Source organism: Vanellus vanellus (assembly GCF_965231255.1).
Source record: "Vanellus vanellus genome assembly, chromosome: 1".
In the NCBI taxonomy this organism is placed as follows: Eukaryota; Metazoa; Chordata; class Aves; order Charadriiformes; family Charadriidae; genus Vanellus; species Vanellus vanellus.
In genome coordinates this window covers 120,605,592-120,628,914 of record NC_138905.1, presented here as the reverse complement: position 1 = coordinate 120,628,914, position 23,323 = coordinate 120,605,592, and the positions used below count along the sequence as shown (strand labels likewise).

Sequence of the window (23,323 nt, the reverse complement as noted above, 5' to 3'; positions counted from 1 at the left end):
CTTTTCTTTTTGGAGAAGGATTTTGAGGTGGCCTCTTCTCCTACAAGAAGGTAGCCTGCCTTTCTTTTCTTGCTTTCTAAGTTAATTCTTTCCCTCTGCTCAGTGATACGCCTTTGTAGCTAGCAGCTGTCCCAGTCATCACCAGCAGAACCCTCAGACACCAGCATGCCTTCCCTGCAGAGGGCTGGTGTTAGGTGTTTACACACGGGTGACCTACTTCACTGCCTAACTGGTTTTGACACTATTTTCCAGCTATATGGATTAAGATTTTTTCTTCCTGAAGTCATCGGTCTTTCTCCTAACCTTTCATGACTCTGAATCATGTCATAATGGTAAACCTCATGGCCTCTTAATCTTCTCTTTTCTGTAGTATTTGCATGAAGAAATTCTGTACTGGGAACTTAAAACTCACCTAGTTTTGTGTTTGGTTTCCAGCAGGAGTTAATAGAGGATGCCTAAGGAAGAGCTGATGAACAAGGTAAACGTGTAGTTTACTCAAGCACTCCCTGTGTCCAGTAATCTGTGGTTTGGAGGCTTCCGCAGTGTGGACGGTGGGTGATGTTTTTTTTATTTAACAGCCTTCATATTGAATGGACTTTTCTTTGTTAATTTGTTTGGTTGGGTTTCTCTCCCAAACCTTTATCATCTTGCAGTATATTGCAGAAAAGATTTCTACAGCTTAAAATCATGTGGAGCACCCATTTTTTTGTTTTGAACATGCTTTCTACCAGCTTCATTAATATTCTTATTACTCATATTGGAAAAAGACAGTAACAGTATAGAATCATAGAATCATAGAATTGTCTAGGTTGGAAGAGACCCTTGGGATCATCGAGTCCAACCATCTACCCTACTCTACAAAGTTCTCCCCTACACCATATCCCCCAACACCACATCTAAACATCTCTTAAACACAGCCAGGGATGGTGAATCAGCCACCTCCCTGGGCAGTCTATTCCAATGCCCGACCACCCTTTCTGTGAAAAATTCTTTCCTAATGTTCAGTCTAAACCTACCCTGTTGGAGCTTGAAGCCATTCCCTTTTGTTCTGTCATTAATTACCTGTGAGAAGAGACCAGCACCAACCTCTCTACAGTGTCTGTTCAAATAGTTGTAGAGTGATGAGGTCTCCCCTCAGCCTCCTCCTCCTCAAACTAAACAGTCCCAGCTCCTTCAACCGCTCTTCATATGATTTGTCTGCTAGGCCCTTCACCAGTTTCGTTGCTCTCCTCTGCACTCGCTCCAACACCTCGATATCTCTCTTGTATTGAGGTGCCGAAAACTGGACACAATACTCGAGGTGTGGCATCACCAGTGCTGAGTACAGGGGCACAATGACCTCCCTACTTCACAGAATCACAGAATTGCAGAATTTTCAGAGTTGGAAGGGACCTCTAGAGATCACCTAGTCCAACTCCCCTGCTAAAGCAGGATTCCCCAGAGCACATTACTCAGGACTGCATCCAGGCGGGTCTTGAAAATTTCCAGAGAAGGGGACTCCACAACCTCCCTGGGCAGCCTGTGCCAGTGCTCTGTCACCCTCACCGTAAAGAAGTGTTTCCGTGTATTTGAACGGAACTTCCTGTGTTCTAACTTGTGCCCATTGCCCCTCGTCCTGTCACTGGGAACCGTTGAAAAGAGCCTGGCTCCATCCTCCTTCAAGACACCCTTTAGATACTTGTATGCCATAATAAGGTCTCCCCTCAGCCTTCTCTTCTCCAGGCTAAAGAGTCCCAGCTCTCTCAGCCTTTCCTCATAAGGCAGATGCTCCAAGCCCTTAATCATCTTAGTTGCCCTTCGCTGGACTCGCTCCAGCAGTTCCCTGTCCCTCTTGAACTGGGGAGCCCAAAACTGGACACAGTATTCCAGTTGTGGCCTCACCAGTGCAGAGTAGAGGGGGAGAATGACCTCCCTCGACCTACTGGCCACACTCTTCCCTATGCAGCCCAGGATTCCATTGGCCTTTTTGGCAACAAGGGCACATTGCTGGGCCATGGATAATTTACTGTCTACCACTACCCCCAGATCCTTCTCCTCAGAGCTACTTCCCAGCAGGTCCACCCCTAACCTATACTGGTGCCTAGCATTCTTCCTCCCCAGGTGCAGGACCTTGCACTTGCTTTTGTTGAACCTCATTAGGTTCTTCTCTGCCCAGCTCTCCAGCCTGTCCAGGTCACGCTGGATGGCAGCACGGCCCTCTGGGGTGTCAGCCACCCCACCCAGTTTGGTATCATCAGCAAACTTGCTGAGGATACACTGTGTCCCCTCATCCAGGTCATTACTGAATATGTTAAACAAAATTGGACCAAGTATTGACCCCTGGGGGACACCACTGGTTACAGGCCTCCAACTAGACTCTGTGCCGCTGATCACAACCCTCTGAGTTCTGTCCCGCAGCCAACTCTCAATCCACCTCATAGTCACCTCATCTAGCCCATATTTCCTCAGCTTCCTAATGAGGATGTCATGGGAGACAGTGTCAAAAGCCTTGCTAAAGTCAAGGTAGATGACATCTACGACTCTCTCATCCAGCCAACCAGTTATAACATCATAGAAAGCTATCAGATTGGTCAAGCACGATCTACCCTTGGTAAATCCATGCTGACCACTTCCAATAACTTCCTGTTCCTCAATGTGTTTGGAGATGACATCCAGAATGAGTTGCTCCATTACCTTCCCAGGGACAGAGGTGAGACTAACTGGTCTGTAGTTCCCTGGGTCCTCCTTCTTGTCTTTTTTGAAGATTGGAGTGATGTCAGCCTTCCTCCAGTCCTCTGGAGGACTTCTGCTGGCCACGCTATTTCTAATACAAGCCAGGATGCCGTTGGCTTTCTTGGCCACCTGGGCACACTGCCCGCTCATATTCAGCTGCTTGTCAATTAGAACCCCCAGGTCTCTTTCTGCCAGGCAGCTTTCCAGCCACACTTCTCCAAGCCTGTAGCCCTGCATGGGGTTATTGTGCCCAAGTGCAGAACCTGGCACTTGCCCTTGTTGAAACTCATGCCATTGATGTTGGCTCAATGGTCCAATCTATCCAAGTCCCTCTGTAGAGCTTCCCTATCCTCCTGGGAATCAACACTCCTGCTTAACTTGGTGTCATCTGCAAACTTGCTGATGATACACCCTATGTCCTTATCAAGATCGTCAATAAAGACGTTAAACAGAAATGGTCCCAACACTGAGCCCTGAGGCACACCACTTGTGACCGGCCGCCAGCTGGATTTAAATCCATTGAGCACCACTCTTTGGGACCTTCTAGTCAGCCAGTGCTTGATCCAGCGGATCGTATGCTCATCCAGGCCGTGCGAAGCCAGTTTTTCCACGAGAATTGTATGGGGGACAGTATCGAATGCTTTTCAAAAGTCCAGGTATACAATATCAACAGCCTTTCCCTCGTCCAATATTCTGGTTATCTTGTCATAGAAGGAGATCAGGTTTGTCTAGCAGGACCTGCCTTCCATAAACCCATGCTGACTAGGCCTGATCCCCTGGTTGCCCATTATGTGGGTTTTGATGGCATTCAAGATGACCTGCTCCATGACCTTCCCTGGTATCGAGGTTAGACTGACAGGGCTATAGTTACTTGGATCCTCCTTTTTGCCTTTCTTATAGATGGCTGTTACATTTGCCACCCTCCAGTCCATTGGGACCTCCCCAGTTAGCCATGATTTCCTGTAAATGATGGAAAGCAGTTTGGCAAGCACGTCTGCCAACTCTTTCAGCACTCTTGGGTGTAGCCCATCTGGTCCCATAGACTTGTGTGCATCCAAGCAGCATAGCAGGTCACTGATCTCTTCCTCTTTAATCGTGATGCCAATCGTATCTCCACCTTTATCTCTTCTCTGCCACTGGCGATTTTGTAGACCTCTGTTGTATCTCCCCTCAGTGATCTGTTTTTCAGAGTTAAGAGCCCATAAGTATACCTCATGCAGAACCATTCTGTTTCTTTGGTTATCCTTGTCAAATGTTTTCTGAACAATTTCCATTCATTATGCCCTTTTTGAGATGCGAAGAAAAGAAATGTACATACTACTCAATAGACAGAGAACTATGGGTTGATACTAGGCTGGATATATTACAATGTTCTCTGTTTTGTTCTCTTTTCCAAGCTTAATAATTCCAAATATTTGATTCGTGTTTCTGAGTAAAAAGGAACAATGTTTTGATTTTTTCATAGAAATATCCATCAGAACCCAAAGATCACATTTGTGAGTGGAAAACCAGCTTACAGCCCATCACCGTTTATATAATTTTTTTCCCATGTGCATTACTTTACACTTAACTACATCAAACTTTATCTGCCATTTTATTATCCAGTCTTGTAAGATCTTTCTTCAGTTCTTCAGTCAGCCTTTTAACTGAATCACAATTTGTCCTCTAACTTTCCTTTACCTGAATAGCTTAATATCATTAGCAATCTGTGATATCTCACTGCTCACCCTCTTTTTCCAGATCATTTATGAATACATTAAGCAGCACAAGTCACAGCACAGGTCCCTGTAGACTCCTCTTGTGATGTCCCTCTTCTATGAAAACCAACCTTTTAGTTCTGTTTTATTTCTGTTTCCTGTCATTTAGCCATTTTTTGATCCATTCCTCTTGCTTTTTACTGCATAAAGGTGCTGCTTTTCTTTTTTTTTTCCTTTTTTTTTTTTAATGAAGCTTTGTCTAGGGACCTCATTGCCCCTGGAAATCCCAGTAGCCCTTCAACATAAGATCTCCCTTGTCTACGTATATGTTAATATCACCAAAGACTTACAGATCTGCAATACTTGATATAATGTAACAAAAGCTGTATTGTCTTCCTCATTATGTCATATTTATGTATGTGTCCAGTGATTCTGCTCTGTAGAACACATACAACTTATTTGCCTGGCACAGACAACACAACAGGCTCACTCGTGTAGTTGCCTGGGTCTCCACGTTTGCCTTCCTGGTTAGCAAGGGAAGGGGTTTCAAAACTAGGGTTACACGCTGCAGTTAGTGCTTCAGCTTTTTGACACCCGAGTTTTATTAGAACTCCTGGATGGAGGCCACCTGATCCCCATAATGTCTTCTTATTTTATCCACTTGTTCTCTAACTTTCTCTGCTCTGCACTTATGTTGAGATAGACAGATCTGCTAAATTCCCCATAATGGAAAGTGCTGGCATGGATATCTCTGAGCTCTTGCACAGTGAACACAGATGCAAGAACAGGACTGTAGTCTTTTATCCTATGGTCTTGCTTGCTCTGAGCATTCCTTTCACACCTTGATGGTCTTCAGGCCCTACCCACTCCGTGGCAAGCCTCCTGTTCCTGATACTTACAGAAAAGGACTTGGGTTTTGTTATGTTTTGTTTTTTTTTCCCATGCCCTTGCAAGTCATTCCTCAAGCTGCACCTGGGGAGGAAGAATGCTAGGCACCAGTATAGGTTAGGGGCAGACCTGCTGGGAAGTAGCTCTGAGGAGAAGGATCTGGGGGTAGTGGTAGACAGTAAATTATCCATGGCCCAGCAATGTGCCCTTGTTGCCAAAAAGGCCAATGGAATCCTGGGCTGCATAGGGAAGAGTGTGGCCAGTAGGTCGAGGGAGGTCATTCTCCCCCTCTACTCTGCACTGGTGAGGCCACAACTGGAATACTGTGTCCAGTTTTGGGCTCCCCAGTTCAAGAGGGACAGGGAACTGCTGGAGCGAGTCCAGCGAAGGGCAACTAAGATGATTAAGGGCTTGGAGCATCTGCCTTATGAGGAAAGGCTGAGAGAGCTGGGACTCTTTAGCCTGGAGAAGAGAAGGCTGAGGGGAGACCTTATTATGGCATACAAGTATCTAAAGGGTGTCTTGAAGGAGGATGGAGCCAGGCTCTTTTCAATGGTTCCCAGTGACAGGACGAGGGGCAATGGGCACAAGTTAGAACACAGGAAGTTCCGTTCAAATACACGGAAACACTTCTTTACGGTGAGGGTGACAGAGCACTGGCACAGGCTGCCCAGGGAGGTTGTGGAGTCCCCTTCTCTGGAAATTTTCAAGACCCGCCTGGATGCAGTCCTGAGTAATGTGCTCTGGGGAATCCTGCTTTAGCAGGGGAGTTGGACTAGGTGATCTCTAGAGGTCCCTTCCAACTCCGAAAATTCTGCGATTCTGTGATTCTGTGAAGCTCAGTTGTGATCTGCCTCATTGCATTAATGTAACAGAATCTATGAACCCATCTGTTTTCTGCATTTCCAAAAGTTTCCAAAGGATACCTTCTTGCTTCTAATAACTTCCCTCACCTTGTTGTTTAGCCATGCTGGCTTCCCCTTCTTCTGTGTCTGTCTTTATAATGTTCTGAGAAGCTGGAGTACCCCATTATTAGCAAGAGGATGAAAACTAGGTTTCTCTTGAATACCAGAGAATAGGCCTAAAGGCCAGAATTTACCTTGCAGAAGAGTTACTTTGCATCTTCCTATCAACAGAAATTTTCTGTTCCACAATGAAAGGATTCTTTCTCCTCTGACATTCTTAGTCCATGCCAAGTCCTGCTCAACCAGTAGCTGAGGATCTGTCTCTACAATGCTGAAAGAGATCTAAAACTGGACACTAGTGTGGTTTTTAAGCAAAATCTTATACATAAATGTGCTTTATTGCCTTTGAAAATTATTAGATAACTTTACTGTGTACATGTGTGTATGTATCTATATAAAAGTTAAAAATAATTTCCATACTGTCCCTTACCCCATTGTAAAATATTACTATCCAAACATACAGAAAAGTATGTCATTAAAAATGCATAGTGTCACTCAACATTTTGTGATGGTACCTCATTGCCACCATATCTATAATAGGCCAAAGGAAAAAGCTACTTTAAGGGACCAAGTTACATAGTTTTATGTGACAAGAAGAAAACTAAAAAACTGTACTACCTCAGCTAGTTCCACAGTCCAACAATCAGAATAGTAAGGTTGTAAATACCCAGTTGTTAACATACCTTAAATTGCATGCCTATTTACATACTCCTTAGAACTAGCAGAAAGAAACATCAGTAGATAAAAACTAATCCATAAATTGTAATTTTAGACTTGAAGTTTTAAAAGCTATTTATATCACATTAAAATGTAAACAGCTGAGGGTATTGATATCAGTTACTGATATTTTTATTTTCCAGTCCCAAATCAGTATTTTAAAAAAATAAATTTAAAAATTTCTGTTACAATCAAGTCTCCTTTGAGGCCACTACAAAACTTAGATATGCAAAGTTTGTTTTTTATTTGCATTATTAGCAAGTACACATGCTTTTTTCCTGGGGAAACATGGCAATTTCTGCTCCTCTAAGTGGCTGCTCTGACCTAAGTACTGGGCTTAATAACCAAAGGAATAAAAAAATTACCAAGTGAGATCAAACTAGTGGGCTGATTGATCCAAGATTTTGCAATCTACGTAAGACTTGTCATAAAAAAACATCATGGAGAGTTATGGAATATCTAGCTCTCAGATAAATTTTGGGCAATACATTTTTTGTTTTATATGAACTGTGGGTGTTTTCAATATCTATGTAAATATCAAATTATTTTTAAGTGCTATCAGTACTTAGTCAATTTTTCACATTAATTACGTGTGATTATTTTAATATTATTTTAACATTCTTTTAAAGAAAACCATTTTTTTTAACACTGCCTACTTCAATTTATTGCTACTGGCAGAATGTGTAAGTTACAGTAGGAGTGCACAACTTACTTTCTACTGGTTTTATTCTACATGCTTGTATCATGCCATAGGCTATCTGGCAACTTACCGAACAGTTCCCTTGTATCAATCAGTTCTCACACAAAAGTCTGCAAATTTTACTATTTTCTTAAGAATTTCTATTTCCACAATATTTTAAAAGATATCAACTTGCACATCCTCATAGAGAATCTCACAACAACCAATATCCACCTTTTGCACTAGGAAAATTTAGCATTCAATTCTAGTTTTCTCCTGATTCTAAAGTACTACTTATTCAGGATAAGGCCTCGCTTGTCACTGTTTTCTTTTCCTGCAAGACTCTTTCAATAATTTTTTGAATGTCTAAATCACTTGTTTTGGTTTATTCACTGTTGGTTGACCCCCCACCCCCCCCATGTTTCATAATGTTATTTTCCATATTTGCTAATTCTTTTGAGAGGGAAGTAAAGCTCAGTGCAATTTTCAGTCAGTCCAAGCCCTTTTAAAACTATCTAATGACATTTACTCTGAGGTAATCCCCTTAAAAATTGTGCATTTTTGCTGGAAAATGAGTTAGTTCATTCTTAAATACCTTCAGAATTCCTTTAGTTTCCTTTAGTTTCTTGCCTTCCTATCACCACTTCCTGCTTTTTCAACACCTCAGCTTCCAGCACTGCTTTGTCACTTGGCACAAATAAAATTAGGTATCTCTACATTTCCTGTGACTCATCAGTTTGCAGTGGTTTTACCCTCTTTAGAGGAGTCCTCATCATGCTGCCACTGAAGTTAACTCTAAAAGCTCTATAGGTTTCAATAGCACAGAATCTAGTCCTTGTTATTTTTACTTTCTAGTGGCTGAATATGGTCCTCTAATTAACATGGACAAAGAATCTACATCTGCATTCTTCTACTCTACTTATGTCTCGTGTTTCCAATTCTTTGAGCATTTACTTTTATTGCACCTCTTTTAATTTTAACATTAAATACTATCTGGCTTTCTTTAGACCTTCTTTATGGATTTTGCTTCAACTTAGTTTAATCTTGACTACCTTTTTTCACCTTGACATTTGAATAAATAGGTTTATTTTGTTGTCTTCTGTAGCCTTTTCTCATTTATATACATGCATAGTTCTTTTAAGTCTGATATACTCTACAGGATAAGTTTTAATGAAAAAGAAATTTCTGCGCTGGGAAATGTTTTAGAAAACATTGATAAGATTTAATATCTCTATAGCCCCTATATGTGGTACAGAGATTTTTTCTATTATCTTCCTCATTTCTGAGGCACTCAGAAACACTGCCACTTACGTATTACAGTGCTGGGATTTGGTATGATTTCTCCACCAAAGATAATGCATTTCAATATGCTTCCTGTTGTTTAGCATATCTGTTACAGCTATTTATTTCTTCAGCTAACTCCTTTGTATTACTTAGGAGTAAAGAATAGCCTTTCCACTCAGGTGCTCTAAAAAACCAATTTTCAGTTTATCAAACATACACTTATATAAACCATGTAGTGCTCTAAAAATTGTCCAATACATGAACAATATTTGAAATTACTGGTTTATTAGCCTTAATCATCTCTGATCTCTTTCAGTAGTATTTACTCCGTATTCTTCTGATGGCAAGTAGTGAACTTTCAAGCACATTTCTATTGTCGTGACTTTGTATTACCTGTACAACTTCTCCCGTCGAATTCCTTAAGTATACCAGTGTTTTCTAAGCAAAGATTTCAAAACTATGAAAAAAGCAGGAAAAAAGTATGCTTCAGCTTCCCTATGGACGTTTACCCAATTTGCATAGACTAAATTTTGCTTATTCCGAGTTTTGAATGCTATCATTCTATACCAATTAATGCATACATTTCAGCTCTGGCTTGAGGCAAATATAGAAGTCTGATTATTCTAAACAATTTAAACATATTTATTAAAATAGTGTCCCAAAGGAAATCAGTTACATGCAATAAACAAATGTATGTATTATTCTACTGAAGTGAATATAATTTCTCCATTTGGTTTCAGTTTAGGTTCATCTGTTACCAGAGTTGTTCTAGTTCAGTTCTAGTTCAAGCTCAGCAAAACTTGAAAACAACGACTGAAGTTCAAAGCCAAGTTTGGTTTCAGTTAACTCCACATATAGAATAACATCCAAGATGAATTCAAGCAAAATATCTACCCTTTTAGTCTAGTTCTTTGTGATAAATTCAGGAATAAGCAGAATATATTTATTTAATCCTATCCTTGCAGTTGAATGCAGCACTGCATGAACCATCAACAGTAACAATCATATAAATTAAGTAATAAAGAGCTGTCATATCAAAGTAGCTACTGTTTCTAAATTAATTCAGATCTTCTAAATACAACTATGTTAAAAAAAAAAAAAAACCAAATCAAAAAAACCTATAAAAAAACCTATCACCAAACCAACCAACCAACTAACCAACCAAAAAAAAAAAAAAAAACCAGAAAAAAAAGGGGAATAAAATAACTACTTTAAGGGAGATAAATATTCGGTATGATTTTGTCATTAAAATGCATATACAGAGAGAGCACCTGAGGATTGCAGACTAACCCTAACATAATTACCTAACCTGTGATTTTTTACCTCTGGTATCCACCTCCAAATTCCTAAAACCTGAAGAAAGCAACGAAAATATCTCCCAAAATCCGCTATATGGCACAGTAGTGACCCACATAGCCATCATCTCTATCGGGGAATATCTTAACCCCCATCAGAGACTACCACTACTTAAATTGCTCCAGAGCGATACAAGCTGTCGCCGTGTGCCTGGGGCTGCCCTCAGTGGGAGTAAGCCCTGTGTTTTGCCCCAAGTGCTGCAGGTAGTGGCTGTCAGCCCAGGCATGGTGACAGGTGAGCTGCCTTCCCGCCTCTAGACTGTGGGCACCCCTGAGAAGCCCCATACCCCCTTTTCCCTTTTCATTGCTCCTGCACCTTCACCCTGGAGTGTGGCTGGGGCAAACAAAACACAGTTGCGATTTTTTGAAAGACCTCCCGTTGGCCAAACAAAGCCGAAAATTTTCAGTCTCACCATTTGTCCAAATTTGGAGTGGATTTTTCAAATGGACAGAAGCAACACGCTCCTGACAATGAGAGGACTCAGTGCCAAAATTAAAGCCTTTGCTCTGAAGCTTGAACTGTTTAACTGATTTTGCTGAAATCTTCCAAAATAATTCAGTATGAGATGGATACTTGGTAAAGAAAAATTTGTAACTTGGATCAATCAAAAGAAATCAGTTCCTATGAATGGTTCTAGTTAGGCCTGTAACTCATAACATAACAGAAACAAATAACACAAGAGGTGATCACTTGGTGACTCATGATCTTCCCCTCAAAGAGTTGGATTTGACTCTGATAAAGTTTTTTTTTAATATTGGGATAAAAGTGGTTAAAAGGGGAAGTGCCGATCACAAGAAAGTAACAGTAAAAATCAGTGTCAGATTTTGGCAAGCTGAATTGGAGAGATGAGGTTGGTATTTGGCTTGGGCATCTTTGATTGTTATAACCAGTATCAGCTTGGTCCAGACATTTACAAACACTGATGGCCACATCTGCAAATCTCTCTATTTTAGCCAACAGCCTCACTAGTCCACCAGAACATACCTTGCATCAGAAGTCATTGTCATGAAGGAGAGATCCAATGCTGGGAAAAAGAACTGCACTAAGAGTGTTGAACTGTCAATACAGAGACCGTATTTGGACACCGCACTCCTTGGGAGCCAGGGTGCTCCAGAGCAGTTTGTTTGTGATGAACTGTGTTGCTAGGCAGATGGGCAGCTACAGCTTGTACCAACCAGAGCTTTTTCTGGACATAAGACTTCAGTTCCTAGAAATGAGTAACTGAAGCACCTTTAAAAAAGTTCCCTAAGAATGATAAACACTTGATTGTGAAAGTGATGGCAGAAAAATTTACATATGCAGAAGGCAATTATACTGTCTAGGTATAGACAGTATAGATTTTTTTATCTCAAGTTCTCCTTTGTTGGGGTAAAAAATAAAGATGAAAAAAAATCCCTCTTTACCTGCCTCACAGTAACTAATAACAGTAACTAGCTATTAAGGCATGGTACTAATGTTTAGTAATCAAAGTTAAATGCTCCTTTCTCTTTACACTGACTGCTTTCGTTCTCTCTTCTCTGAAACAAACACTCTGCAGACTGTGGAATGCCTTAGGTATCTCCCTTCTTTTCCCAAAAACACAAGATGCTCCTCATTACAAAAGTGTGCACCATTTTTTTGCCAAGCTTTCCATAAGGGCTCAAGCAAGAAGGGGGCACAGTGATGAGGTGGCGTTCAGTACTGAAGCATGTGTAGGGGTGAGGAGGAACAGGACAGACTCATCTTCTCAGCTTCACATAGCCAAGAGGACTGAATGCAGACTTGGGGCGCTGCAGGCCACTTCGTGTAAGCTGCGAGTGCTTCCCTCCTCTCACTTCTAGAGCTCCTTCATGCTCAGGAATGGTCTCTCTGCACACTGTCGCTAGGGCATGGCACTCCCAGTACTGACAGGGGTTGTATGGTTTTTTTTTTTAACTGTGTGAAGCTTAAGAAAATGTATCTTTAGATTGCCACTTCTAAATACCAATCTTGAAAAAATGCAGTTATTTATACTAGGCAATAAAATTAAAATGCAGAGAACTTTAGAGTCCATGAAAAGTTTACTAATTTTCTCATGTCTTCTAGACTCATTTGCATTACCTGTTTTCACTGTGAACAGTAATAAAAATGCTAGGAAACTAGTCTTCAAGCTCCATTCAAGAGAACCAGCTCTAGCAATCAGGCTTCAAAGATCCATAATGCCACCAAGGAACAGTTCCCCGAGTGTCTGTCTTGGGCCATCTAAAGGCTTCTTGGGAGACAGCATTCCACAAAGACAAATTTGTCTTGACCCTTCAGCTGTGTGCTTTATGCACATTTGCTACAGTACAGCCAGCTTACGGTAGCTGCGCAGTCCACTGCCAGATTTTCTTGTTCAGGCTTTCAGTGGTTATTTTGACTGCTAGTGCTCAAAACCCAGGAGTCTATCACGATCCCCTGCTCCCCCACCAAGCTGCAGTTTAAGACTGAATTAAAGAACTCCCACCTTTTAAAATGAGGTAAGAATGGTGTTGCTAGACCCTGAAGCTGGCTCGCGCTTGTGATATCTCAGTGAAATGGCTGCCCTCGCTTTTTAACACGGCAAGAATAATGACTTTAGAAAAGCATTAAAATTCATAACTAGATTCATGCTCCATAGGTTTTCTTCGGGACTTGAGACGCTGCTGGCAGACAATTTCTGCGCCCACTGAAGTCACAGGAATTACGTTTTCCACATCTGTAGGAGACGGAAGCATTTCTCTCCGTACTAAAACGTGAGCGCAGGCGTATAGTTGCGCACCGGCAACGTTTTCCAGAGCGGCTCATTTTCTCTGCTTTGGGTTCGGCCGACGGATTTTTCTCACAGTGGATTTTACAAGGCGTTGCCTTCTGACATTTATCAGACAAGCGGCAGGCAACTTCCAGAACGCAGGCTGGCACCTATTTTGAAATTCAATATGCTGAATCATACGTGTAATCATAACAGAGACAAATCCAGAATTTTTTTTATATATATGTGTGTGCGAGGTTCTCCTGACTGTGAGGCCTACCTAAGACTAATCCCCTTCAGCCTGGCCAGAACTACGAATGTAAAGACCACCAAGCCTTTCCCTATCGCCCATTGTTACGTCCCCCCTCCCTCCTCCCTCTTGTTCCTCCTCCCTCTCCCCCCCCCCCCCGGTCCACCCGTTGCTATGACTACCCGGAAGCGGGCGGAGCCGACCGGGAAGCGGAGTCACCCGGCTGAGAAATGACGCCAGCGGTGACCCCGGATGTTCATGAGACAAGACCCCACGCACTCCCTTCTGCTTCCTCCTTCTGCTTCCTCCTTCTGCTTCCTCCCTCCTTCCCCCCCTTCCCCCCCCCCGACGGAAGCGGCTGGCTGCGGAAGGACTCCCCCTCCCTGCCGGCTGGGTCACGTGAAGGGAGGAGTAGGGCGGGGCGGGGGAGGGCGCCGCTGCTGCCACCGCCACGTGACGGCGCGCGGCAGCCATGGGGACGGCGCTGGACATCAAGATCAAGCGGGCCAACAAGGTCTACCGCTGTGGGGTGAGTGCGGGCGGGCGGCGGTTGGGGCCGTTGGGCGGGACGGGCGTCCCGCCCAACGGCCCCAACCGCCCCGCCGCCCCCGTTGCTTCTTCCTGGCGCCGTTGCTGCGGGTCCCCGGCCGGGCTTGAGGCACGTCTTTGGGGTGAAGGGCTGCTTGTTGTCCTTCTCTTTTTCCCGTGGCGAGCGTGGCGGTACCGCGGGAGTACCGCCGACCTGTCTCGGGGGAGGGCGGTAGGGCTTCAGGAGGGAGCAAGGGAGGCCCCCTGAGACATGGTGGTTTGGAGTTCACCTATAGGATAGTGTCGCTTCAGCTATTTATACTTGTGTATTACAGCGGGACTGCTGCTTTGGTACAGTACGCAGGTGCGGCCAGTTGCTGTTACAGAGTGTCGTTCCGTTTCTGTGGTCTGCGAGAAACCTGGAAGGGTCTTAAGATGTCGTTCGTACCTGATAGGAAGTGTCCTCTTAGATGAGATTCTTCTTCTCTGCCAAGAAGGACTTGGGGGTACTGGTGGATGAAAACTGGACATAAGCCGACAATGTGCACTTGCAGCCCAGAAAGCCAACTGTATCCTGGGCTGCTTCAGAAGAAACATGGCCAGCAGGTCGAGGGAGGTGATTCTGCCCCTTTACTCCACTCTGGTGAGACCCCACCTGGAGTACTGCATCCAGCTCTAGAGCCCCCAGCAGAAGAAGGACATGGGCCTGTTGAAGCAAGTCCAGAGGAGGGCCACAAAAGTGATCAGAGGACTGGAGCACCTCTCCTGTGAGGACAGGCTGAGAGAGTTGGGGTTGTTCAGCCCGGAGAAGGGAAGGCTCCAGGGAGACCTCATTGCAGCCTTCCAGTACTTAAAGGGGGCCTACAAGAAAGATAGTGACAAACTTTTTAGCATGGGTTGTTGTGACAGGACAAAGTCTAATGGTTTTAAATCAAAAGAGGGTAGATTTAGACTAGATATAAGGAAGAAATTTTTCACTGTGAGGGTGGTTAAGCACTGGCACAGGTTGTCCAGAGAGGTGGTAGATGCCCTATCCCTGGAAGCATTCAAGGTCAGGTTGGATGGGGCTCTGAGCAATCTGATCTAGTTGAAGATGTCCCTGCTGCTTGCAGGGGGAGGTTGGACAAGATGACCTTTAAAGGTCCCTTCTAACCCAAACTATTCTATGATTCTTTGATAAATTAGTTAGGCATGACTAGCCAGATCTCTCCCCCTCCACCCCGGCAGGATTCTGATTTCTTAACTTTTTTCCCTGTTGTAGTTGTTGATAGTGATAAACAGATTGTGCATACTTCAGCTTTTGCAGCTACTTAAAAAATGCTGTGCCTTTTTTCATTGCTGAAGACTTCAAGTGCAGTCAGAAAAAAAAAAAATCGCCTGGCTCATTTTTATCGCTGTTTTTCTAGAAATATTATTTAAGCAGAAGTTTTCAGGTCCTTTTTTTTTTTCCTTTTTTTTTTTTTTTTTTTGCTAACCAGCCACCCACTTGTGTTATAAAAATCCTTTTCATACACAGCTTTCCCATACATTAGTAGTTTGGTTGTTACAGTGTATAAAGCATGTTTCAATTGATTGAATGTTTTTAATGCTGGAAAACTGCTTTAAACGGATTTGAATGGAAGGGTATGCAGCATCTGTTCTACAATTGTCAAATCACCTAGAGAATGATTTTCATAAAGCTAAATTATCTGTTTGTGAACGATACGTCCCTTCCTCCCTTTAGGTATGGTGTCATAGTGGTAAAGAGTACTTTCTGTATCTCTGTATTTTAGTAATGCACATTATTAGAAGGTTCTTAATTATTTATTTTCGTATCATAATGCTGTGCCCATTTTCAGTTTCTTCACTTGGCTTGCTTTATATCACTTTAAATTGGATTATTTTTTTTTTAAGTACAGGAAAGGGATATTTCTTCTGTCTTCAAGTTGAAATTAAATAAGATATTTATGGTTAATAGATCTGTCAGTATTGTTTGTTTGCTTCCACTTTAACTCCATGTGAAAAGGTTTAGAAGTGCAACATGAATTTTTAATAGAAATTTCATAGGAATAGAAAGGAATTACAAGTCTCTTTAATTAGGCATGGAATATATGCGGGTTTGGGTTTGGGTTGGGTTTTGGTGGTGGTTTTTTGTTTTTTTTTTTTTTTAGAACTTTACTGATTGTTGTATACTTCAGTCACAGTAGTTATGCTAAGAATACCTTTGGTCTATGGCAACTTTCATCCAAAATATGCTTACATCAATGCTACTTGAAAATAAAGGAATTCCTTTAGTAAAGGCAATAGTTCATCCCAATGTATATGTCTAGGTATTCATTTGAAGACAATAGGGATACTGTGTCTAGATTTCACCTGTTGTTTTCTGAATTTATTTAAAGCTACATTTGCATATGGAAGAAGGTGATGTCTAAACTATGCTCTGGTATAATAATAGTCTTTTTGTTATGCCTGTTACATTATAATAGCACAAAATTGCTGAAACATTACTGAGCTTTCTAAGTCATAATTTGCCCAAGACCATGATTAATCCAGCATAACTCCACAATGCCACTCGCCTCCCTAGCCGTTTAATTTCTGCTGCCTTTCTTGTGCTGATAGTATTGGCTATGCAGTAAACTAGATTAGGGAAATGGATAGTATTTGGTAGGTGTGGCACTCAAAAAAAGTAAATAGTAATAATATAAAAATCAATCTGTTGAATCATGGACATCCTTTTTTGTTTTTCTTATGAATGTGTTCTTAAGAGACAGAGAATGTTTAACAGTTAGTATCTGAATGGTCCTGTGCTGGGTGGCCTACAGAAGGGAGATTAGACACAGTGGAGCAGCTCCAACAGAGCAGGAAATTGGACAAACAAAATAATGTGGGGTGGATGAAGAACAATCTGAAGGATCTCAGGCAGTGATTTTAAGTGATAGTAGGCCAAAGAACTGGTAGTAGGAATGGCTGCTGATTCTTCCATTCAAGCTCTTTTTTTTTGTATGTTTTGAGAATGCACAGTCCAGGTGAAATACTCAGGGATTTTTAGCAATCAGCATCTCTCAATCTGTTGCATGTACGTCAGCCAGCATCTTTACATCTGTTAAGTGTACTTGCTATACACTTTTATTCCCTCCAAGAGAGAAGAGGTGAGGAGAAACAGATACAGGAGAGACCGAAATTTAACAAGTAACTGTTCTGAGAATCTCTTAACAGTAAATTCCATACTGAATAAGGCCTTGAAGGTGCAGGAGTTTGTAATATAAACTCCTCAAGAAGAACTCTGAAAGTTAACAAACTTATCTTTAATTTAAGTGCAGAACTGAATTTGGGTCTTGTTAGTGGAAAATATTGTTGAAAGTACATATGAGAAGGCTGGTGAGTGGAGAAGTGTGTATCTAAAGAAATATCTGACCAGGAAAACAAAGGCTGCATAACTACTTGTTTTTTGCTTTTTGTAAGGTCAGAGTGATGCATATGTTTCATTATAGGCTTTCCCCATCAGGCCAAGATCTTTAAAATTTCTCTTTGGTGCTGAAGTATTGTATACTCTTTTCAGTGGTGCCCAGCAACAGGACAGGAGGCAACGGACTGAAACTGGAACACAGGAAATTCCATCAGAACATGAGGAAAAACTTCTTTACTTTGAGGGTTACAGAGCACTGGAACAGGCTGCCCAGAGAGATGGTGGAATCTCCTTCCCTGGAGATACTCAAAACCCACCTGCATGTGTTCCTGTCCTGTGAACCTGCTTAGGCAAGGGAGTTGGACTAGATGATCTCCAAAGGTTCCTTCCAACCCCTACCATTCTGTGATGACAGAACCTTCAAATACTGTCCCCTGCTGTCTTGGGTTGGGTCAGACTACTTCTTATCCTGGTACGGTGACCCTGATTATACTAAATCCAGCTGAATTCACTTCAGGCACTTCTCATTATTGCAAAGCAATCTCCTATGCTAAGTGGAAGACACTTCAGTTCCTAAAACTTTTAGTTCTACATATTTGAGTACGCAACTATTCTGTGCTTTTTAGTTGTTCTTTGCTTCTGCGTTGACTGTTCTTTTTCCCTTGGGAGAAATTACACACAAATTTGTAAAATAGTCACGCATCATGCAAGCCTGAGATTGTGTTCCTGCTTTTAAAAAGTAAGTTGGTTAACATAACGTGCTGTGATAAACAGTAAGCAATTTCTGTGTTCAGTAGTTATAATAATCAGAAACTGGAGGAACTAAGCAAACAAAGACCTTTATTTTGTCTGGACTTCAATTTGAGAAAAGCTGGCTTAAACGGACTACTTTAAATTGTAAGTAAAAAACAAGTTTGCCGCTTCTTGGACCAAAAGAGTAATAGCATTGTTTAAAAAAACAAAAAAAAAGTGATAGAAGATTTAAGAACAAAAAGACAATAAAATGGATCATAATAGTATGTCTTATAGTAGCAAAATAAGACTTATGGCATCAAAACTCTGTTTAAGTTCCTAGAAACAGAAGGTCTGCATTCAGGAGATTTTTTTTTTTTTTTTTTTTAATTGGATGGAGAATTCTTGAGCCATTGAGGCTCATTTAATAAACTCAGGAATGCTAGAAGAATGAGGGTAAAGGCACAACTAATGATGCGTTTTATTTAGAAAACCTAAACAGGATGACTGGAGTAACTGTGGCAGTTAGTCTGAGACTGATAATCAAAAGAATTCTAGGCTGAAAGACCTGGAAAATGCATTGTACAAAGAAAGGTGCCATAGTTAACATCAGCCAAGGCTTTTAATGACAAGTGAATCTAAAATATATGTAAGTTGGAATTTGCCCATAAGGAAGCCTTTTTCTAAAAAAGCGAACTAATTAGTAAATCTGAGCATTGAGATTTTAAAGCATCTAATGACTAGTTAGTTGGGTCTAGCAGACTTTCTCCATTGAATGTGGTCAGTTTCTTTCTAAATAATCAGAAGAATACATAGTTAAGACTTCCATGTGGTTTGTGTAGAGGAATAGATGTGGAAGAAAATGATCAGGAATATTTAGTAAATGTGACTTAGTGAACTTAATGTGAATTTTTAAATTGCCAAATATTTTACCCTTTGTCCTAAAAGTGGATGCCTCTGATGTGGAAAGAGGAATCTAAAAGGAACCTAAGGTGTCTTGTTGGTAACCAACTGACTGTGGACTTCCATTCTACCAAAACATGAAAAGCTTAATCCATAGATGCATAATGCATATCAAATGGAACTAGAGAAATGTTAGGCATTAGGTATGATGTCCTCTGCTGTTGTCTCAAAAAGTGTGATGACAGATTTCAAGTGGTCTTGAAAACCTCCTGTGTGGTTTGTTTATTATTTTTTTCAAAGCTACCTTGCATTTGAAAAAAAAAAAATTAGGCGTTTTTTTTTCTTATCAGGGATGCTGTCAAGTGATTAGATACAATCTGAAAATACATAATATCTAACTGAAATAATTTTTCTAGCTCCTTGATGTAGCAACCAGACCTGACAGTGTAAACAGGCAGATTGGAATTGGTATATATTTAAACACTAAAAGTAATTTTCCCAACAATTTATGGGACAGTATAGCGTGCACTTTGATCCTTCCAGTCTTTACATAAAGTTATAGATACTGAGTAGCTGTCTAGTTCAGTCAGAAGTCCAGATGTGACTTAGGATTCTCAAGATCAGATTCTGTGACCCATGTTATGCACCATTTCATGTTATTGATTGAAAATCATTCCAAATTGTCATCAGCCAGACTTGAGTAACTCTGCTCCACAACCGGAGAAATGAGGCATTGTGCTGCTGGACTAGATGAAGCAGGTGTTCATCTCAGTTGTGACCTTGAAAGTGACTGAAACTTTGAAAGTGTCAGTCTTTCTGACAGTTTCATGCACATACCTGAATAGTAAGGAACTGACAACAGAAAGCTAAAAAGCTTGTTTGGGATCCTTAACCTGGGACAGTCATCTTACAATAATGTTTTGTTTGCAGTTTAGCATATGTACTTCAATTCTCTGTGTCACATAATACACTGGCCTTCCTGTGGACAGATACTATTGTTTAGATGAATAATTCTGTGTAGAACTGTGTTAGCTTAGTTCCATCTTGCAAAGTTTTGTTATTACATTGTGAAGATGTGAAGAGTTCCTACTAAGGGAGAAGGTAAAAAGTGAGTGAGAGCAATTGATTGTAAGTTGCTACATTGTAGTACATGGGGATTAATTCCAGTGGTGACTTTATTCTTTTAGTTTTGTGGTGTTAAAGGTAGATGAACCCCTTCTGATATGGACTGAAAACAGTACTAGTTTAGTATTAAGTGCCACGTAACTTTTACAAACTGTACATGTTTTCAAATGTTTTACAGAAATAGTTTTCTCATAAGTTGTGTGCTAACTATAAGTGTTTGAACATCTTGGTAAGCTCATGTTCTTTGATTTGTACTTTTAGAAGGATAAGTATCCTGACAACTTTGTATTTAGAGAGGACCCTGGTTTTACACAAAGAAGGACAAAGTAGCTCTTCTCCAGAAAAGACATAGCCAACTTCCCCTCACACATCAAACAGAAATAGAATCTGATTGCATATACACAGTTTAAGTAAATATTACAGTATCTTTTTCATGGTACTTCCCTCTCCCGCACACTAGTGACCTTTACATGTTTTTGTTAGAAAGTAATTTTGAGGTGTTTTTTTTTTCATTTCTTAGGAGACATTGAATGTTATAAGAAAAATTAGTATTTAACTTCAAGTCATTCTCCTTTCTGCCCCAAATGCATATGTCCTTATCGTGTGAAAGTATGTAGGCAATAGCTCTGGAATAGGTTGTTGCTGTGTGGTGGGAGACTGTTCTCATTTATTAAAGCAGTTCATATGTTCAGGATTGTCCTTGCTTCTTATAGTTCAGCTGTACTCATTTTTCAAAGCAATAACCTAATTGCTTGTACTAATTAAAGCCTGTTAGCAAAGCAGTACAGTATTTAGGTCAGCTTTTCTTCACTGTCCTTTTGTGCTTGTGCCTCCTGTTCCTGGCATTTCCCAATTGCTGCAGGTCCTCTTTTCAGACTGGCAGCATGTCAGCCTTCATGGTGATGCTCGATGTTCTGCTGCTGTCCTGTTTTGCTTTAAACTGCCTGACCCATTTTCTATATTGTCATCCTGTACCACTAGTAAAGACAAAAGGCTGGCAAAATTCAAATAGCATCTGTCAGAGATGTACATAGCTAGACTGGTTTTAACTGGTCGAGTGTAGAGTGGGCAGTCTTGAATTATCCTTTGGTTGGAGTGATCTGTAGTTTGGTGTCTAGTTTGCAAGCCTAGTGAAGGTGCAGAGCATTACCATCAAGCAGAAGAGAAGGATAGCCCCAAGAAACTTTCTTCAGGTTCTCAAATCACTTGCTGCTATTTCCAGATGCATATGAATGTTTGACGTGGAACTCTGGATTGGAGTGGATTCTCTGTTGTAGGAGAGGGGAAAGATAAACTATGGGGTATGTAAAATGAACTGTGTGTTGCTCTCCTGCAGGTGATCTCTTTTTCAGTATTAGAGCTTCTAAGGTGATACTTCCAAGATGCAGTGTTCTTGTGCAAATACAATTTTGTAGACAAAATATTCTTAATGGGATAAGTGACACATCTCTTGAATCATACAACATGTGCCTTCAATTCAGATACACTTTTAAACTATTTCCCATGTAGCATAGAATTTGTTTGTGTAGCAGAACAACTATTTATTTATTTATTTTCCATCTATTCCACTCCATTCTTGAGGTGAGTCTTATCCTCAGCTTGGCCATCACTTTTACAGTTATGCCTTCTCTTCCATCTCCCATGGCTGGTCGACCCGCTCTTCATATAAAAATTCCTCTTGGGCTTTCATTCTAACATGTGAAATAGAACTTGTTTATTGCCAACTGACTTGATAACTATTTAGGAGGATATTTTTCATCTTCCTGGAGAGGAAGATCTTGAAACTTTGCGAAGAAATAGAACCTCCTTCTGCAAAGAGGAGGAGAATATTTTTAAAGAAAGGAAACTAGAAGTACAGAGGTCTCTTCCCCATATTGCTGTCATTATCAGTATTTGTCTTTTCGGACAAGGTTAGACTGTTCTCTGGAAACAGTTTTCTTGAGTTTGAAAATCAGTTAGCTGTTACTCAGATAGTGTGCTATAAAAGACATTTTTTTATGTTTTCGTCTTGTTTTTTCTCCTATTAGGAAGTTCTTTCTGGAGTCGTTGTCATAACAAGTAAGGACACAGTCCAGCACCAAGGTATCTCGTTAACAATGGAAGGATCAGTAAATCTGCAGCTTAGTGCCAAAAGTGTGGGTGTGTTCGAAGCTTTCTATAACTCTGTCAAGGTAAGACCTGTGCAGGTTAATATTTTTAGCACAAAACCTTTGTCTCTTCTCTCAAAATAAATCTTTTCTTAATGGCTCTCAGGTAGTTACAGCACTTCATGCTATGTAAATGACAGAAAGCAGAGAAATGCTCAGCATTATCTGGTGATGTATGATGACACTTTGGGGGAGGAACTTGCACTGATTGGAGAGTTTTCTTTAGGGCTGAAGTAAAGTAACATAAATAGTGTGGTTACTGGGTGATGCATTGAAGGACCAAGTTTTAAAGAAAAACAATAAACTGTGTGATTTTTTTTTTTTTTTAAGTGACTCGTTTTAATTGGACCTTTGTGCCACATCAGTCACTATCACAATAGTCTCTGCAGGGGCCCTTGAGTTTGTGTTACTTACTAGGCGTAATACAGGACCTGCACAGATTCTTCTGTGCAGTATGAGGCTATGTGCAGACTGACTGTGGAGCTCCTGGAAGGCCTCTGTACTGCTCTCCAGGTTTGGAAGCATGGGGTTTAGAAACTAGCAGGGCAAGTTATCTCAGGCTCCACACAAACATGGCTGTACCAACTGAAGCAAGGCTGGCTCTGTCTAGAGGCAGTATAGCTACATGTGCAAAACAGTTTGCTTAAGTTAGGATAGCCTTGGTGCAGGGCCTTTTAAGGTCTTCATTTGTAGTTAATTTGTTTACAGTATTGTTTACAGTATGAATAATCTGCTCATGAATGATTGAAAAACAGAAAAAAAAAAAAAAAGTAGAAGCAACAATTTTTTTTTTATTCCTGTCTAGTAGAGGGAAAATAATAGCAAAACTACAGAGAGAAAAGAAGTGTAATCTTCAAGCAGGCTTCCCCAGTTGAATCATACTTAACCATTGTTCCAGTGAGAGACTAGCCCTAAATATAGATCTTTATGGTGGGAGAAGGTAGGAGGGAATGGCTAACTGCTCAACTGTTGATTCCTGCTGCTACTATTAAGGGTCATAATTTAGAAAATGGACCTCCACTTTCCAAAGCGCTTGAGACTGCTGTTTAGCTCTCTGAATATGTTTGGTCATTAGTATGATATAACCATAACATAGATCACAAATTGTATTTTTGAGGAAAGCATTCTTAATGTTTCTTTTCATTGTAAGACTGGAGAGAGTGTGTCCCGAAGAAACACCCGAGTTTCTGGAAATTCAGGAAGTCTTAATAGAGTTTGGTGGGTGTT

At 41.0% G+C, this 23,323-nt stretch overlaps 1 protein-coding gene across 1 annotated transcript in view; it reads left to right on the top strand.

Annotated features, from left to right (window-relative positions):
- The first annotated feature begins 13,735 nt into the window (after positions 1-13,735).
- The window catches only part of VPS26C (VPS26 endosomal protein sorting factor C), a 28,074-nt gene continuing 18,486 nt past the window's right edge, over positions 13,736-23,323 (top strand). Inside the window, exons 1-2 of the mRNA XM_082497454.1 lie at positions 13,736-13,805; positions 21,977-22,120. Coding sequence (XP_082353580.1) covers positions 13,749-13,805; positions 21,977-22,120 — 201 coding nt within the window. The 5' untranslated portion in view covers positions 13,736-13,748. The remainder of the gene's footprint in view (positions 13,806-21,976; positions 22,121-23,323) is intronic.